Here is an 18,458-nt window from a genome sequence, read left to right on the forward strand (position 1 = left end):
CCCAGGTCTCTGGACTTACTGGCCCTCACATCCCAGAAGCTGCACCGGGGGTGGGGGCAGCAGGCATAGCTTTAGAAGTCAGGGAATGGAGCTGAGAGCTTAGCTTTGCTGCCTGTGGGCTGTGCTGTGGGAATTCAGCAGGTTACTCCTGAAAGTGGGGTCGTGGCTCCCTTCTTGGGCAGGGTGCCTTAGGGAACTAACAGAGCAGCAGGCCCACAGGCAGTGCCCAGGATAGTGGAGTGCTCGGACGGGGCACCACATCCTCCTGGTGGGTGGACCCCAAGCGGAGGCTCTGGTCTGGTGGCTTAGTAGTTCTTGGCTGCTCTACCGGGGGGTCCTTGGAGGAGGCAGCTTGGTGGGCTTCAGGAAGCACTTTCCAAACATCTGCAGAGTCCGGAAGTCCCGCCCCTGATTCCAACATCCTCCAAAGAGCCCCCTCCCCTGGGACCTCAGCCTCAGCAAAGGGGCCTGGCTGTCTGCCTGCCTCTCTCAGGCCTGTAGAGTGGTGTGTCGGACCTGAGGGGTTCTCCCTTGGGTGCTGGCAAGCGAGGAGGGCCGCACAGCGTTTATGGGGGTGTTGCCAACACACAGGGGGTGGGGGGCTGCCTTGTTCTCTGTGATTCCTTTTGCTCCTGGATGGGCCCCTCTGCCCCAAGCAGACCTCTCCCAGCGACTGACCCAAGGGACCTCCCTGTCCCAGAGGCCTGGGGGCACTGGGCTGTATTGTCTTGGGGCCTCCTTGGAAACTCATCCCCCCCCCATTCAAGCCAAGCCCTTGGGACTCAAAATAGACCCCACAGAATAGCCATAAGTTTGACTAGCGACCGATGGTTTTAATCAAGGTGTCCTGTTCCCAGTGTTCATCACCTACAACTCGGAGGCCCAAGGTAGTTCACCCGGCTCTGATCCTCTTGGGACACCCCTACCCCCAGCCTCCTGGTTCCCAGGTCTTGAGGGGGTTGGGTTTTAAAGCTTTTCCCCTGCAGCTGCAACTCAGAAAACCAGGTCACAAAACCACCCTGGGTTAGCAGGTGGGATGCGCCTGCAGCCCCAGAGCCAGCTGGGGTACAGAAGCTCCCTTCTCGCCCCCTCCCTCCCTCCCCAGCCCCAGCGGAGCTGCAGTAAGCTCCTGCCCACGCTGTCAGGCCTATCTCCGTGACCTGAAGCCTGACCCTGGGGGCTGAAGAGGCGGTGGACCCAGTGAGTTCTCTCTGAGGCTGCTCAGGGCACAACAGGCAGCCAGGAGTGGACTCCCTACGGTGGGGTGGGCCCGAGCCGGCTTCTGGGGCCTCAGAGGTTGCAGAGGGGATGTGGGAACCCCCTTTCCTCATCGTGCTCCAGGGGGCCTTCCTCTAAAGTGGGAATTCTCAGTGAGGGCCATCCACGCTGCTGCAGCGTCCATCTGGAAGAACTTCTGTGAGTGGCTCACAGGCAGGTCCTGGCTTTTGAGTCTCCCATTCTCTGTAACAGGGCAGGAGGGTCAAAGCAGTGAGTATGCAGAAGCGGGGAGCAGGCCCCATGGCCAAGGCCACCCCTGCCCCCCGGGCCCCACAGTGCCTGCAGGGGGACCACAGAGACTTCTGCTCTTTGCCAGAAAGAAGGGCTGAGCCCTGGCTCACCTGCTACCAAACACCTTTGGAGGCTGCTGGTCTTGTGCCTGGGGTGGGCTCTGGGGCTCATTGCATTCCCTTGCAGGGCGGGGAGACCCGTCACTGAGGTAGAGAAGCCCTGGGGCATGGGGTGGGCAGGCCAGCTTGCAGGAGTCACCATCGGAGGTGATCTGGAGCTCAGGACTGACTTTCTCCCTCCCTCCTTTTCCCCTCTTCTTTGCTTCCTGTTGGGCTAGAATTTCAGAGATGTGCCTTGACCTACTGTCTGGGAGAAGGGGGAGGGGAAGCAGGGATGGGGAGGCTGGGCTGGACCAGGAGTTGTCCCTCCCTGAAGGAGTGTTGGTAGGCACTCCCCTGACCCCCAGCCAGTGCCCTCCTGCCCCCTCCTTCCCTCCCAGGTTCAGAGGTCACCATCTACCTCCTGATGCTGCCCACCGCAGCTCTCTGCCTGCCTCTTTTCCTCCTATCCTTTGCTGGTGCTCTTGAAAAGTAATCATAATCACAATAATTAATAACAACAGAGCCCGTGGCGGCCCAAAGCGGCTCTTAAAGAGGCCGAGCCCCACTTTCTCCCAGTGGTGCTGGCGGGACGGGGCCTGGCGGCAGTCTTTGTTCCCGCACTGGTTAGAGGGGGGGGCCGCCCCCGCCAGGCTGGGGGCGGTTCTGGGGGGCGGTGCTGGGGTGAGCATTCTGCTGCCTTCTCCATCAGGCGCGGGGCTTCTCGTATTTTAATTGAACTGTCTTTTCTTTGAGATAGATGCTCTCACTGCGTCCAGCTGCTCCTGTGTATCGGAAAACCTGCTGTAACACAGCTCGGCAACATTAAAAGATGCGGCAGCTGGACTGATTAAACAGGGAGGGGGCGCTGGTCAGAGCACGCTCTCTTTTTAAATAATGTTTCTGGTAATGCATTTTGGGGGAATGTGAAAAAAGTATATTAAAAAAAGCTGTAGAAATGTTAATGATATCCACAGGACACTCAGCGGGAAATGAGCGCGATCTGGGACTAATAAAAGCCGGGATGTAATTTGTGCAGATAGACGAGGCAAAGCCTCCCGAGCCAGCCTGGGTGTGTGAGTTCCGGGCTCATAACGTGGCCGGGGAGGGTGGGGCAGGACCCAGGGGCCCAGCTGACCCTGCCTGCCCGCGGGGGCACCCTCAGCAGAGGCGCCTCCACCTGCCTCTGGCAGCCTGGGCAGCGGGAGCCGCCTACCAGTGCTGCCCGAGGGTGGCGGGGGCGCCCGCCTGGGAGCCCGGTGTGGGGGCCCTGGGGCTGCCCACCTGCAGAAGCTGCCCGTTAGAACCAGCACTGCCTCCAGCTTTGGGTCACAGCAGGCACTCCTGTCATGTTTGATCCAAGCTGCGAGATGGGCTGAAGTGGGTCAGAGGGGGGGCCTCCACATCAGGGTGCCTGTGATGAGCCAGGGAGAGGCCCTGGAGTGGGCTGTGGGGCCCTGCGGTGGGCTTCGTTCGGGCCCTGGGGCTGAACCAGCCAACCGCCAAGGGCAGGGAGGGGCCTGGGCTGGGCTGATGGGGCTCTTTGGGGCCATCCGGCTGCCCTGGGCTGGACCTGCTCAACTCGGGCCCTTCCCAGGTCAGCTGCCCCCCTGACCCTCACAACTACATGAGGAGGTAGGAGCTGGGTGAAGAAGGGGTGACCGAGACCCCCGGGAGGAATGCCTCTTCCCTTTCACATCTGCGTGTCTGCCCCGCTTCTCTGTGCCCCCTTATTTTCCATGCCTCACACAGCCCTGGAGGCTCGGAGCACACGCCAGGCCACCCCTTCCTTTTGGGTTTGGAACGGGCCCTGAAAAGTCCCCTGTGCCCTCCTGGGCCCTGCAGGTGAGCGAGGTGTGGGTAGACTCAGCGGCCGGGACGCAGGTTGCCACCAGCCCTCGCTGTGTCTCCCCCTGAGCCAGGGGTGTCCTTACCCCTTCCTCCTTCCTCAAAGGGTCTTGGGGGAGGGGAGGGGGGCCACTAGCCTGGACGCTACAGCCAGCCTGTTATGTGACCCCATGGTTCTGCCCTGGAGGGCCCCCCCAGCCCCACTCTGGGGTCATTTCCTGACCCAGGATCTTGCTTTGGGGCAGGCTGGACCCCTTGTGTGCCCGGCCCCAAAAATCATAAACAGATGGGCTCTCGGCCTGGCCCTGACTCGGTGCAGGCGGGCGGGGCTGACCAGAAGGCCCGGGTGCCTCAGGCAGAGGGACTGCAGCTCTGCCCCATCGCTGCCTTGTCAGGGCTGTGCAGCCTGTTTACGCGCCTGTGACACCAACACAGGAGGCAGGGCCACTGCCTGCACTCCTGGGAGGGACAGGTTATACCCACAGTGGCTCGGCGGCCCCTCATCAGTGTCTGCCAGAAGGAACAGACAGCTTCCAGAGGGCATAGCAGTGATGGAGAAGGGGAGTGTTGTGTGTGTGTGTGCGTGTGCGCGTGTAATAGGCAAGGGGAGTGTGTGTGTGCAGTGATGAAAGTGTATATGTGTGCGTGCAATGATGGAGAAGGTGTGTGTGTGTGATGACAAGGGGAGTATGTGTGTGCAGTGATGAAGGTGTGTCTGTGTGCAGTGATGAAGAAGGTGTGTGTGTGTGTGTAAGGATAGACAAGGGGAGTATGTGTGTGCAGTGATGGAGAATGTGTGTGTGTGTATATAATAATAGACAAGGGGAGAGTGTGTGCAGTGATGGAGAAGGGGTGTGTAGTGATGAAGGTGTGTCTGTGTGCAGTGATGAAGAATGTGTGTGCAGTGATGGAGAAGGTGTGTGTGTGTGTGTAATGATAGACAAGGGGAGTGTGTGTGCAGTGATGGAGGTGTGTGTGTGTAATGATAGACAAGGGGACTGTGTGGGTGCAGTGATGGAGAAGTGATATGTGTGTGTGTGTAATGATAGACAAGGGGAGTGTGTGTGGGCAGTGATGGAGAAGGGGTGTGTGTGTAATGATACACAATGGGAGTGTGTGTAGGCAGTGATGGAGAAGGTGTGTGTGTGTAATGACAGACAAGGGTAGTGTGTGTGTGTGTGAGATAATAGACAAGGGGAGTGTGTGCAGTGATGGAGAAGGAGTGTGTGTGTGTGTGTGTAATGATAGACAAGGGAAGTGTTTATATGCAGTGATGGAGAAGGGGAGTGTGTGTATGTGTGTGTATAATGATAGACAAGGGGAGTGTGTGTGTGATGAAGGTGTGTGTGTGTAATAGACAAGGGAAGTGTGTGTGTATGCAGTGATGGAGAAGCTGTGTGTGTGTGTGCAGTCATGGAGAAGGGGTGTGTGTGCCAGTGATGGAGGTGTGTGTTAGTGATGGAGAAGGGTATGTGTGTGTGTGTGCATGCGTGTGCTTATGTGCATAGACTCCAGGCCTCAGTGAGTGGTTTCTGGGGCAGGGCAAGCCATCCCCCGTCCACACACACACATACACACATGCACGAGCTGGGTCACTCCTGAACACTGCTGCGCTGGGGCTAGATTACCGGATCCAGCAGCCCCAGGGGACAGGGGAGCGGGAATGGCTAAATGATTCTGAGCTGGCGGGGAGGGGGAGGGGGAACTGGTGGCAGGAGGCGGGGCAGCTCCCCAGTGACCTGGCGCTGGGCAGCCGGGCTGCACCTCCCTGTCCCCGTCAGAGCGGGAATTACAGAGCAGGCGGCCCTGACACAGAAGTTGTCAATATGTGCACAGCTGGTGGGGCGGCTGCAGGAGGGGGCAGGGCGGGAGGGGGCTGGCTTTCCAAGGGAACGAAATGGCCTGTCTGAACCCCTCCCGCTCTGCCCTCCTCTCCCCGCCCTCCCTCTCGCCCTTTCTCTTTTCACAGATAACCAACCCAAGTCATGCAGTCTTTTCGAGAAAGGTGTGGTTTCCATGGCAAACAGCAGACCTACCAGCAGACCTCACAGGAGACGTCGCGTCTGGAGAACTACAGGCAGCCAAGCCAGGCCGGGCTGAGCTGCGACCGGCAGCGTCTGCTGACCAAGGACTACTATGGCCCGCAGCCCTTCCCCGGCTACGAGGGCGGCGCGGGCACGCCCGCCACAGCGCGCGCCGGCAAAGGCCTGTCCTCACCGCAGGCCCCTCCGGGGAGGCCGGCCTTCGCGGGCTACACCGTCCAGGACGGCAGTCCCTACCCAGGCCGCTACTCGGGCGAGGAGGGCCTGCAGGCCTGGGGGGGCCCCCAGCCACCCCCTCCTCAGGCGCAGCCCCTGCCAGGCGGGGTGGGCAAATATGACGAGAACCTGATGAAAAAGACGGTGGTGCCCCCCAGCCGGCAGTACCCAGAGCAGGGTGCCCAGCTGCCCTTCCGGACTCATGCCCTCCACGTCCAGCAGCAGCTGCCGCAGCCCCCGCCATCCCTGGCATACCCCAAGCTCCAGAGGCAGAAACCCCAGAGTGACCTTGCCTCCCCCTTGCCCTTCCCCCAGGGCAGCCACTTCCCCCAGCAGTCCCAGTCCTTCCCCGCCTCTTCTACCTACTCCTCCAGCAGCCAGGCCGGCGGGCAGGGGGCCCACTCCTACAAGAGCTGCACAGCCCCCTCCGCCCAGCCCCATGACAGGCCGCTGACCGCCAACGCCAGCCTGGCCCCCGGCCAGCGGGTCCCAAACCTTCACGCCTACCAGTCCAGCCGCCTCAGCTATGACCCACAGAAGCAGCAGCAGCAGCAGCAGCAGGCCCTCCAGAGCCGTCACCATGCCCAGGAAAGCCTGCACTACCAAAACCTCGCCAAGTACCAACACTACGGGCAGCAAGGCCCAGGCTACTGTCAGCCGGATGCGACCGTCAGGACCCCAGAGCAGTACTACCAGACCTTCAGCCCTGGCTCCGGCCACTCGCCCGCCCGCTCCGTGGGCCGCTCACCCTCCTACAGCTCCACCCCGTCGCCACTGATGCCCAACCTGGAGAACTTTCCCTACAACCAGCAGCCACTCGGCCCTGGCGCCTTCCCTGCTGGCCTCACCGACCACAGCCACTTCATGCCCCTGCTCAACCCCTCCCCGACGGATGCTGCCGGCTCTGTGGACACCCAGGCCGCCAACTGCAAGGCCCTGCAGAAGGACAAGCTTCCTGAGAGCCTGCTGTCGGACCTCAGCCTGCATAGCCTCACAGCCCTGACCTCCCAGGTGGAGAACATCTCCAACACCGTGCAGCAGCTGCTGCTGTCCAAGGCCGCTGGGCCTCAGAAGAAGGGCCTCAAGAGCCTGGTGGCCCGGACCCCGGAGCAGCACAAAAGCCAGCACTGCAGCCCCGAGGGCAGCGGCTACTCGGCCGAGCCGGTGGGCACACCACTATCGGAGCCGCTGAGCAGCACACCGCAGTCCACGCACGCTGAGCCGCCCGAGGCCGACTACCTGAGTGGCTCTGAGGACCCGCTGGAGCGCAGCTTCCTCTACTGCAGCCAGGCCCGCGGCAGCCCCGCCAGGGTCCACGGCGGCTCCAAGGCCAAGCCCGAGTCCGTGTCCACCTGCTCCGTGACCTCACCAGATGACATGTCCACCAAGTCCGACGACTCCTTCCAGAGCCTGCACAGCAGCCTGCCCCTTGACAGCTTCTCCAAGCTTGTGGCCAGCGAGCGGGACTGCCCGCGGCTGCTGCTTAGTGCCCTGGCACAGGAGGACTTGGCCTCCGAGATCCTGGGGCTGCAGGAGGCCATCAGCGAGAAGGCTGACAAGGCCTGGGCCGAGGCGCCAGGCCTGGCCAAAGACGCCGGCAAGCCGCCCTTCTCTCTGGAGAACCACAGCGCCTGCCTGGACCCTGTGGCCAAGGGTGCATGGCCACGGCCAGGGGAGCCAGAGGCCCTGCCCGAGGCCCTGCAGCTGGACAAGGGCAGCAGCACCAAGGACTTCAGTCCAGGGCTATTTGAAGATCCCTCTGTGGGCTTCGCCACCCCTGACCCCAAGAAGACAGCCGGTCCCCTCTCCTTCGGCGCCAAGCCCACCCTGGGGGCCGCGGCCTCAGACCCTACCGTAGCTTTTGACTGCTTCCCAGACACAACCTCTGCCGGCTCGGCGGATGGTGCCCACCCCTTTGCCTGGCCCGAGGAGAACCTGGGGGATGCCTGTCCTCGGTGGGGGCTGCACCCCAGCGAGCTGACCAAGGGTCTGGAGCAGGGTGGAAAGGTTACTGACAGTGCCGGCCAGGAGGACACCCGAGAGGCTTCGGCCTGCCTGGGCTTCCAGGAGGAGGCACCCCCTGGGGAGAAGGCTGCGGTGCCCCGGGACTCCCAGCAGGAGGCGGCGGGCGGGGTGAAGGAGGAGGCAGGTGGGCTGCTGCAGTGCCCCGAGGTGGGCAAGGCTGACCGCTGGCTGGAGGACAGCCGGCACTGCTGCTCGGCTGCCGACTTCGGGGACCTCCCATTGCTGCCGGCGCCGGGCCGGAAGGAGGACCTGGAGGCCGAGGAATACTCGTCCCTGTGCGAGCTCCTGGGCAGCCCCGAGCAGAGGCCGGGCCTGCAGGATGCGCTGTCGCCCAAGGCCCCGCTGCTGTGTGGCAAGGAGGAGGTGGAGGAGGTGCTGGACCCCAAGGCCGGCTGGGGCTCCCCGTGCCCCCTCTCCGGGGACTCAGTCATCTTACTGGGCCCCACCGTGGGCGCCGAGTCCAAGGTCCAGAGCTGGTTTGAGTCCTCCCTGTCCCATATGAAGCCAGAAGAAGAGGGGCCTGAGGGGGTGCTGGCCCCAGGGGATTCCACCGCCGTGACCCCGGAGGCCTCCCTGGCACAGAAGCCGAACAAGCCTGCTGTGCCCGAGGCCCCCATCGCCAAGAAAGAGCCCGTGCCTCGCGGCAAAAGCTTGCGGAGCCGGCGGGTGCACCGGGGGCTGCCTGAGGCCGAGGACTCCCCGTGCAGGGCACCGGCGCTGCCCAAAGACCTGTTGCTCCCAGAATCGTGCACAGGCCCCCCCCAGGGACAGATGGAGGGGGCGGGGGCCCCGGGCCGGGGGATCTCAGAAGGACTTCCCAGGATGTGTACCCGCTCCTTCACGGCCTTGAGTGAGCCCCGCACACCTGGACCCCCAGGCCTGCCCACCACCCCTGCCCCCCCAGACAAGCTGGGGGGCAAGCAGCGAGCCGCCTTCAAGTCAGGCAAGCGGGTGGGGAAGCCCTCCCCAAAGGCCGCATCCAGCCCCAGCAACCCGGCCGCCCTGCCCGTGGCCTCTGACAGTAGCCCCATGGGCTCCAAGACCAAGGAGACGGACTCGCTGGATGCACCAGGCAAAGACCAGCGGTCCATGATCCTCCGGTCCCGCAGCAGGGCCCAGGAGGCCTTCCACTCCAAGCGCAGGCGGCCCTCGGAGAGCCGACTGCCAAACTGCCGCACCACCAAGAAGCTCCTTGCCAACAACCACCTGCCTGCCACATTCAAGGTCACTGGCAGTCCCCAGAAGGAGGGGAGGGCGGGCCAACGGGCGAGGGTCCCCAAGCCTGGTGCCAGCGGCAAGCTCTCAGATCGACCCCTCCACGCCCTCAAAAGGAAGTCAGCCTTCATGGCTCCCATCCCCACCAAGAAGCGCAACCTGGTCTTACGCAGTGGCGGCCTCGGGGGAGACGTGAAGGAGGAGGGGGCCGAGGGCTCCCCCACCCTCTTCAAGAGGATGACGTCTCCCAAGAAGGCGAAACCCACCAAGGGCAATGGCGAGCCCACGGCGAAGCCACCACCCCTGGAGACGCCTGACACTGGCCTGAAGCTGGCCTCACGGGCGTCCTTCCAGGGGGCCATGAAGACCAAGGTGCTGCCACCCCGGAAAGGCCGGGGCTTGAAGCTAGAGGCCATTGTGCAGAAGATCACCTCACCCAGCCTGAAGAAGTTCGCGTGCAGAGCACCAGGGGCCCCTCCCGGGAATCCTGTGAGCCCATCCCTCCCTGAGAAGGAACGTGGACTTAAGAGCGCTGGGGGCAGCCTTCTGGGGGCAGAGGAAGGTCTCTTAAATGTGAGCCCTGGGCAGAAGTTCCCGGCAGCTCTGGGGGCCGAGCCATTGTGCAGAAATCCGACCAATAGATCCTTAAAAGGCAAACTCGTGAACAGTAAGAAACTGTCCTTGACCGATGGTTTCAAAACAGAGGCCTTCACGTCCCCAGAGGCCCTGCTGCCCGGGGGCACTTCCCTGGCGCCTAAGAAGAGAAGCCGGAAAGGCAGAGCTGGGGCCCTTGGACTCCCCAAAGGCTCCCTGGAGAAAAGACCACACCTCGGCCCAGCTCTGCTGCTGACTCCTAGAGACAGGGCAAATGGCACGCAGGGGGGCAGCGAGGACAGCTCTGGCGTAGGAGGCAAGAAGCCAAAGACGGAGGAGCTGGGCCTGGCCGCCCAGCCCCCAGAGGGCCGGCCCTGCCAGCCCCAGACAAGGGCACAGAAGCAGCCGGGCCATGCCAACTACAGCAGCTATTCCAAGCGGAAGCGCCTCACACGGGGCCGGGCCAAGAGCACCACCTCCTCACCCTGTAAGGGGCGTGCTAAGCGGCGGCGGCAGCAGCAGGTGCTGCCCCTGGATCCCGCTGAGCCTGAAATCCGCCTCAAGTACATTTCCTCCTGCAAGCGGCTGCGGGCAGACAGCCGCACCCCCGCCTTCTCACCCTTCGTGCGAGTAGAGAAACGGGGTGCGTTCACCACCGTGTGCACTGTTGTCAACTCCCCTGGAGAGGAGCCCCAGCCCCAGAGGAAGCCGCCTTCCTCCTCCTCCTCTTCATCCTGCTCCTTCTCCTTGGACGCAGCTGGGGCCTCCCTAGCCACGCTCCCTGGAGGCTCCGTCCCACAGCCTCGGCCCTCCCTGCCCCTCTCCTCCACCATGCACCTGGGGCCCGTGGTTTCCAAGGCCCTGAGTACCTCTTGCCTTGTTTGCTGCCTCTGCCAAAACCCGGCCAACTTCAAGGACCTCGGGGACCTCTGTGGGCCCTATTACCCTGAACACTGCCTCCCCAAAAAGAAGCCAAAACTCAAGGAGAAGGTGCGGCTGGAAGGCACCTGTGAGGAGGCCTCGCTGCCTCTTGAGAGGACACTCAAAGGCCTCGAGTGCCCAGCTGTTGCGTCTGCTGCTGCCACCACCACCACCGGGAAGCCCCCCAGGCCTGATGGCCCAGCTGATCCGGCCAAGCAGGGCTCTCTGCGCACCAGTGCCCGGGGCCTGTCCCGGCGGCTGCAGAGTTGCTACTGCTGTGATGGTCGAGGGGATGGCAGTGAGGAGGCAGCCCCAGCCGACAAGAGCCGCAAGCACGAGTGCAGCAAGGAGCCGCCGGCTGAGCCTGGCGGGGACACCCAGGAGCACTGGGTGCATGAGGCCTGCGCCGTGTGGACAGGCGGGGTCTACCTGGTGGCCGGGAAGCTCTTTGGGCTGCAAGAGGCCATGAAGGTGGCCCTGGACATGGTAAGAGGCCAGTCCCGCCAGGTGGGGTCCTCAGGTTCTGTAGGCAGTCAGTCAGGCCTTCTTTCCAGAGCTGCAGTGTGGGCCAAACAGACCAAGTCACAAATGAGTCCAGGGGGCTTAGCCAGAGAGTGGAGGCATCCCCGGGCCAAGGCAGGACACACTTGCCCACCCTGTCCTAGACCTCCCTGCTGCCTGCTCAGCCCATACCCACCACACACTCAACTGACCCCTTCCAGCTGCAGCCCCCGTGCCCTCCTGACACCCGTCTCCAGTAATCAGCTGAGACGCTGAGTCCCCAGATGACAAGGGGCCTCAGAACTGCCTGCCTGTTATGATCCGAGGTGGATCAGGGCCTTGGAGAAAGAGCCCCTCCAACAACAGGTGGCTGGATGGTCCGTCCTTGTCGGTAGGGTGGTTCAGGAGTCTTTCTTGCAAGGCCCTGAGACATCCCAGAGGAACTGCAGTCACTGTGTGCTTCTAGGCACGTAGCCTAACCTCTCTGTGCCTCCGTTTGCTCATCTCTAAAGTGGGCATAACAGTCCCATCAAGCTGTGTGCTTCTAGGCACGTAGCCTAACCTCTCTGTGCCTCCGTTTCCTCATCTCTAAAGTGGGCATAACAGTCCCATCAAGCTGTCACAGCTGTGCCTGGTCTACCCACGAGCCCATGACTTATCTGCTGGGACCGTGACAGTGGCAGCTTTCCGACGACACTAGCATGTCACGTCCCAGCAGTGACTGTCACTCTGGTTACTGCAGCTCTCTCGCTCCACGAGCTCCCTGCTGTGGACCATGCCCCTGTCCCCTCGCCACACTGCTGTCCAGTGTCTCCTGGGCAGGCACCCAGCATGCCGCCCTCCAGCTCACTGCCCTGCACCCTCCCTGCCTGCCCACCTGCTCCCTCTTGGTCCCCGCTCCCCCAGCCCCGACGAGCAGCCCTGTGCTGGCCGTCACCAGAGAGACGACTTTGCTGTCCACATCTCCCTGTTTCCTGATCCTCTGCTACCAGGATGTGGTCCGGGACCTCTCCGTGCCGGGGCAACCCTCCACCAGCCTCCACCCTGATGGAGGAAGGCCCTCCCGGCCTGACAGCCCGGGGTCCCTGCGCTTCCCTGCTCAGTTCTCCTTTCTTCCCCTCCTGTGTTTTTGCTTCTCTCTCATCACTGTCTCGTTCCCAGCTTCCTTGAAATAGGTTCAGGTGTTCCCCTCCATTGAACGATAATGCCCACACTCAGATCCCCTCCAGAAAGTGCCAGGTGGCCTACCCCCGAGGTGCACATCCTCGCAGCCCCGACCCGGCTGTGCTGCTTCTGCACCTTGTCTGAGCTTGGGTGGGGGCTGACCCCAGTCCTTCCTCAGTTGCCTGTTCCGGGCGCTTTGGTCTGACCTCACCAATGTCACCAGCCTCCCGCTGGACTGAGGCAGACGCGGGGGGTCTGAGTGGCCTTGTGCTTTCCTGGTGTCACATGGCTGTTAAGTACTGGTGCACCTGGCCTGGTGGTCCCATCTCTGCCCGCTGTGCCATCCTCCATAACGGGTCCCACGGCCTCCCACCCTGGGAGCAGCCCTGGAAGGTTGGAACTGGCGGGGAGGGATGTTCACTGGTCATTGGCAACAGTGCCCGCTCCAGTCACTCAAGGATCAGAAGAGCTTCCCTGCTAGAGAGGTGGTCCTGGGCTGGGCTGGGCTGGGCTGGGCTGGGCTGGCTGGGACTAGCAGCCAGGCAAGCCTCCAGGGGCTCATGGGAGCAGCACCCCACCCGGAGGACACCCTGGGAAGACAGGCGGTGTCTGGCGCTCCCCAGGTCGTGGTTCGTCCCCCTCCCCTCTGACAGCCCAGGCCTCCGAGGGCCACCTGCCCCCCTGAAACCCTTTCTGCCTCGGAGCTTGGTGGCTGAAGGTGGTCTTGGAGTCGTGTGGACCCCAGTCCCAGCTCTACAGGGAGCCAGTTCCATGACCCCAGCAATTCACTGTCCACTGTGAGTCTCGGTGCCGAGCCCATCAGCAGGGTGTGGCCATGTGGATGGCCAGATATCCCCCGCACCCACACAGTAGAGGCCCTTGCTCCCACCTTCGCATCCATCAGCTCTCTGCTGGATCCGAACTCCTGTGCAGGTCTCCAGGGGCACGCCTTTCTGTGTCCCCTGCTGCAGCCCCCACACCACCTGTCAGCCCTGAGCCACACCATGCCCACCGCCTGGGAGTCTGCCTCTCCCTGGAACTGCTGGGGCCCTTGGCTGCCCCCAGGGGGACAGGTCAGAATGCGTGTGCTGGTTTCAGGAGGGCCTGAGGTCTTGCTCTGCTTCCACATCTAGAGGCCTGTCTCCAGGGTTTGAGGGGCCTCTGTGCAGACGGGGTGTGAGAAGCCATCAGCCAGAGGAGCCCACTGTCACTCTTCAGCCATCAGAACATCCAAGGGCCACCGTGGGTGGAACACTTGGGCCGGGTCTGGGGTCCTGTTCCTGCCTCATCAGCCCTTTGTGACCCAAGAAATGGGGGGCCTGGAGACTTGGCCCTGATCAGAAAGACACCACCATCCAGAAGCAGCATATGAACACTCGTGTTCCCCCAGCTTCCCACCCTGGCGCTCCCCACCCCAGCTGGGCACCAGAGGGAGCATTCCCAGGCATGAATTAGGCCCAGGAACGGTGGAGACCATCCCTGGCTTCTCCCTCCTGGGGGGAGTGGGTTCCCCCCAGTCCTGGGAAGGAGCCCACCTGCCCCCGCCCCAGCAGCACGGCACCAAGATGGCCAGCCTGTGCCCCAGCTCCATTGCTGGGCTCAAAGCCCTGTCCAGCTCCTCCTGAGCTATGTGCCCTCAGGCAACTCACTGGGCTTCTCTGAGCTCTCATCACTCACCTGGGTAAAATGAACGATGATGCCAGCGCCATCAGGTCGTTACAAGGAGGCAGCCTCCACATGGACCTGGTGCATCAAACTGCAGTTGCTGGTTTCTGTGGCTCAGCCTCCTGGTGTGGGCCTGCTCCTTTCTCTGCTCCTCTCCCCCATCTCAGGCCTTTGCTGCAGTGGGGGCCCGGGGTCTGAGGGATCTGGGATCTGTCCTTCCCCAGGTCTCGAGTTTAGCTTTTGCTCTTCCAAGGGCCTTCTTGGCATCTCCATCCTCTCCCAGTTGGTCGCTCTGCAGGCAGCTCTCAAGCTCAGCAGACCCATGTCTGAGACCCAGAGTGGCCCGGCTGCCCTGCTGGCTGGCCTGGGGTTCACGTGCACCCCGCATCCGGGCACCAGCTGTGTTACCCCCTCCCAAGTCCTGGCAGGGGGTGGTGAATAGCCCCTCAGGGTGGGGCCTCTGACTTGGTTCAGTGCTGCTTCTGCCACCAGAAAGGGCGAGAAACAATGTTCACCACCTTTCCTGGAGTGGGCGGGAGCCCCAACTTCACTGTAGAGTAGGCCCATGAAAGCAGCCTACCTGGAGGCTGTGAGGAGGAGTTGGCGGGTGAGGGCACGGCTGGGTGGTGACTGGCCTCGTGAGTTCCTGTCACCCGCTAGGCCCCCAGAGTCACTCCTACAGTCTTTGAGACCATCCCGTAAGGCAGGAGCTGTCCCCACTGTACACACCAGGTGGGAAGAGCCGTGGTGCTCGGCTGACGTCACACAGTACATGGTGGCCAAGCCGTCACTCGCCCACACGCAGAGACCCCTATGGTTATGCACGAGGTCTCCCACCCAGAGAGCTCCCCATCCAAGGTGCTGATGACCATCCTGAGCCCCCCCACAGCTGCCTTTCGAGGGCCTGTTCAGAGAAAGGGGTGGGGGCCTCCCGGGCCCCTCAGCTGCAGACTCACCTGTCTTCCCTCTCTCCTCGCCAGACTTGTTCCAGCTGCCAAGAAGCGGGGGCCACCATAGGGTGCTGCCACAAAGGATGCCTCCACACCTACCATTACCCGTGTGCCAGCGACGCGGGTAAGAGTCAGCCCTAGTGGACAGGAGGTCGGGGGATGCGGGCACAGCTGCTTGAACCAGCCCCACTCAACCCCCACCCCCCAGGTTCCCTCTTCTGCCCCAGCAGTTTTTTGTCTTCTGGTGTCTCTCAGCCAGGCCCTCTGCTGGGCAATGCTGGCGAGACACGTCAGTCCCCAGCCACCTGCTGGAGAAGCATAGACTACAAGGTTGAAAGCTGTATGTGAGCTGCTGTCACCAAGGGGTGCCTAGAGCTGGGGAGGATCTCAGGCCTCAAAGAGCAGGGCTACCGGGCTGGTCCTTTGAAGTCTGAATAGGAGTTCACTGGGTTGGGGAAAAAAGGGGAGAGATACAGTTCAGTGACAAAAACTGAGTGGGATGGAAGGAGAGGAGATTCAAAACAAGCTGTGGAAGGGGGAAGCAGGGCCATGCCAGGGTCCCTGCATCTTCCCTGTTCTCTCTGTTCACTCACTCGTCTGTTCTGTGGGAATTTATCGAGTACCTACCATTGCCAGGCACGCAGAGCACAGACTGCCTGGGCCAGAGAGCCTGGAGCCCTTGATCCTGGTGGCATCCTTCATGCGTGGCCTGGGTGCGTCCCTCCACGTCTCTGCAGTCGGGCCCCCATCTGTGAAGCAGAGGGAAGAGTCATTTCTTTCTGCAGCTCTCTAGGGCGGGCACCGAGGTCATGCACACGACCCAGAGAGGGCAGCACTGGTTCAGTTTGGGGAGGACCCAGGACCTCTGTCCCCCGCCCCCTGCTGCCCTGGAAGGGAGTGAGGGTATGACAACCCTGCCACACAATGACAGAGCAGAAGCCTCCCCTGCTAGGACCCTCCCCGCTCCCACCACCCTGGGAGCCCCAGAGGCTTTGGCACAGGAAGCAGGGGCTGCTGCACCGGGAGGATGGCGAAGAAGGAGGTGGCCAATGTCCCCAGGCAGGGAGCAGGCCTGAGGCAGGGCAGGCTGTGCCGCTGCTATATTAGCTGCATTACTAAGTCTCACGAAGGCGCATAGGGGTTGGAAGGCACATAGGGGTTGGCGGGCAGAGCCCACCCAGGTGGCTGTGGTCAGCTAGCAGCTCAGCTGAGGCTACTGGACCCAGACGAGGTCTGGAGCCTTCCCAGCTCTGCTCCCGCCCAGTCTGCCTTCAGCAGGGCCACCCCCAGTGCCGGCCAGGGCGGGGCAGAAGGGATGTGCTGTTGGACTGGCTTGGCTGTTTGCAGGGGGACAGGCTGAAGAGTTAGGGGAGGCCTCCCTATGACGAGAGGGGGTTCCAGGGGGAGGGGAGAGTAAAGGACAGGCAAGCCAGCAGGGCTGGAGGGCAGGCAGAGCTTGGCTTACTCTTTGAAAAAAACCCACAACCGGGGGCGTCCGGGGCGGTGGGTGCCCCACTCCCGGCCACACACGACGCTGGTTCTGACCACACGAACTTCTGTTTGCTCATAGGTTGTATATTCATTGAAGAGAACTTTTCTTTGAAATGCCCCAAACATAAGGTGAGTGACCGTAAGCCCCCCTTGGAGGGGGCCCAGGCTGGAGAGCATACCCCGCCGCGGGCCCATCGGCTCCAGGCAGACCTGGCGGTGGCGGGTGCGCACGAGAGGGCCCCGGGCCACTTAAACTCCCGCGTGCGCCGGGGGCGGGCCCAGCCCGGGGGCGGGGCGCGGAGGCCAGCCTCCAGGCCGAGCCGCCCGCGGGGCTTCGTTCTCACCGCGGGTCCGGGGCAGGTCCGGAGGGGTTGACCCCTCGCCACGTGCACCGCCATAGGCAGCGCACCTCGTGTCTCTTTCCCGCAGAGGCTGCCGTTGTAATCCACTCCCGGCCAGAGGAGCCGCCGGAGCCAGCCCGCCCCCCGCCCCGAGGAGAGGAGCCTCCGCCGAGGAAAGGAGCCGCAGGCGTAGCCCCCGGGCCTTTGGGCCTTTGCGTGCTGCTTCCGGCGCGGGTACTGAGCGGATCCCTGATCCGTAACCCGAACCCGAATCTTGGATCTGGCCGCCTTGGGCGGAAGCTAGTGGTCCCCAGTTGGGTAGAAAACACGCTCCGGATCCGTCTGCTCCTGGCACCGAATGGCACAGGGCCTTCTCGCCCCCATCCCCCGGCCAGGCTTGGAGAGGGATTAGCCCGCGGAGCGGGCTTGGGACACCCAGACTCTGGCGGGGCTGGGAGGCCTGTAGCCTGGGGACACACTTCTCCCCTCAAAGTTCCAGGATGACGTGGTACACATTCCACGTGGGTTGGTCGTGGCCCGCAGCTGGACACCCTGGGGGTGGGGTTAGGGGATTGGCGAGTCCTTACCCGCACAGGAGGGGCTGGAGGCTGTGTACCCTAACTGCCCAGCCTCGGCCAAAACCTGCGTGAAGGTCTGGAGGGCCAAGCATCTGAGGCCTGTGCTCCAGGGATGCGACCTTCCTGGGCGTGGGCAGACTTGCCCCCGCTGGCTTCTGCTCGTCCCCCTTCCAGCCCACCCTATCCCTGGAGCCCAGCCTGGGAGCGCAGAAGGAGTCTCGATCCCCAGCAGACGCGTGACCAACCCTCCGCACGACCACTGTCTCCAGGGGCCGCAGCGCCACTCGCACGGGAGCGGAGACAGCGCTAGATCCATGTACACACCTGTGTGCCCCTCTATATATATGTCACATAGAATGTATATATGTTGGGAACATGCTCGCTTCTCCGTGTGTCGCCACTGTGCGTCGTGCGCCCCTTAGCACAGGGCCATTGCTGGGAAGGTGGCTCCAGTGCTGCCCCCTTCCCCATGCAGCCACCACCGCCCCGGGCCAGTGCCCACCAGTTCGTCCGCCTGTCTGTCCGTGTCCTCAGCTCTGTCCACGCTTCGATAGGCCTGACGCAGCCCCAGCCTGGGGCCGCCCTAGCAACTTCCTGTACATATGACTGTAAAATGGTGAACGTGTGTATTATATCCAGCCTCGTTATATAGTGTATATATATGTATACATATACATATATATAATATATATGAAGACTGTAAATGTTAAGACGACTAGTGTTCTTATTAGTATATTGCTTCACACTGAAGATTGTGTGTATCGAGCTGTTTCTAAAAGATGTTTATTTTCCTTAAGAGTTAAAAAAAAAAAAAACAGTCATTGCATTCAGAAAAAAAAAGTCAATAAAGATACAACGATTGTTTTGGAATTCTGCAGCCTGTGGATTCTGACCAGATTCTGCTGGGAGAGGGTCCAGGCTTTAGGGGAGGGCTCCGGGACAGGAATGAGCAGTCAGGGAGAGAAGCCCCTGCTGCCCTGCCACAGCTGCGTGGCCTCAGATGAGGGGACAGGGGTCAGGCAGGTGACACACCCAGACACATAGGGAGACCCAGGTTGAAGTTCCTCCCGTCACCACAGATCCCCAAGGACATGTCCTTCTGGGACCTGAAGGGGGCAGAAGCTGGGAGGGGAAGCAAGAAGGAAAAGCTGAGACCACAAGGGCCCTAAGGGTTAGGAGATGAGAGAGAGAGTGCCAGGGCCCAGGTCAGCTGCAGGGAATAAAGCCAGGCCTCCCAAACACAGAAGGGCAGGTGGGAACGGGAAGCCTTTGCCTGGGTGCTGGGGGACAGAAGGCCCAA

At 62.2% G+C, this 18,458-nt stretch overlaps 1 protein-coding gene and 1 long non-coding RNA gene across 3 annotated transcripts in view; one reads left to right on the top strand and one right to left on the bottom strand.

Annotated features, from left to right (window-relative positions):
* The window catches only part of RAI1 (retinoic acid induced 1), a 104,205-nt gene extending 86,433 nt beyond the window's left edge, over positions 1-17,772 (top strand). For both annotated transcript variants that reach the window (XM_081583488.1, XM_081583489.1), the window contains exons 3-6: positions 5,425-10,954; positions 14,779-14,872; positions 16,319-16,368; positions 16,669-17,772. In XM_081583488.1, the coding sequence (XP_081439614.1) occupies positions 5,441-10,954; positions 14,779-14,872; positions 16,319-16,368; positions 16,669-16,683 (5,673 nt within the window). In that variant the 5' untranslated portion in view covers positions 5,425-5,440 and the 3' untranslated portion in view covers positions 16,684-17,772. The remainder of the gene's footprint in view (positions 1-5,424; positions 10,955-14,778; positions 14,873-16,318; positions 16,369-16,668) is intronic.
* On the bottom strand, positions 813-16,591 carry LOC145543093 (uncharacterized). Its single transcript, XR_014080432.1, has 7 exons — positions 16,214-16,591; positions 15,376-15,497; positions 14,755-14,885; positions 13,811-14,385; positions 10,898-11,024; positions 1,620-1,842; positions 813-1,461 (listed from the first exon to the last, which is right to left on the bottom strand). It is a non-coding gene; the product is annotated as an uncharacterized LOC145543093 (long non-coding RNA).
* Positions 17,773-18,458: the final 686 nt, after the last annotated feature.

This window comes from Giraffa tippelskirchi, chromosome 3 (genome assembly GCF_054371585.1).
Source record: "Giraffa tippelskirchi isolate mGirTip1 chromosome 3, T2T-mGirTip1v1.2.pri, whole genome shotgun sequence".
In the NCBI taxonomy this organism is placed as follows: Eukaryota; Metazoa; Chordata; class Mammalia; order Artiodactyla; family Giraffidae; genus Giraffa; species Giraffa tippelskirchi.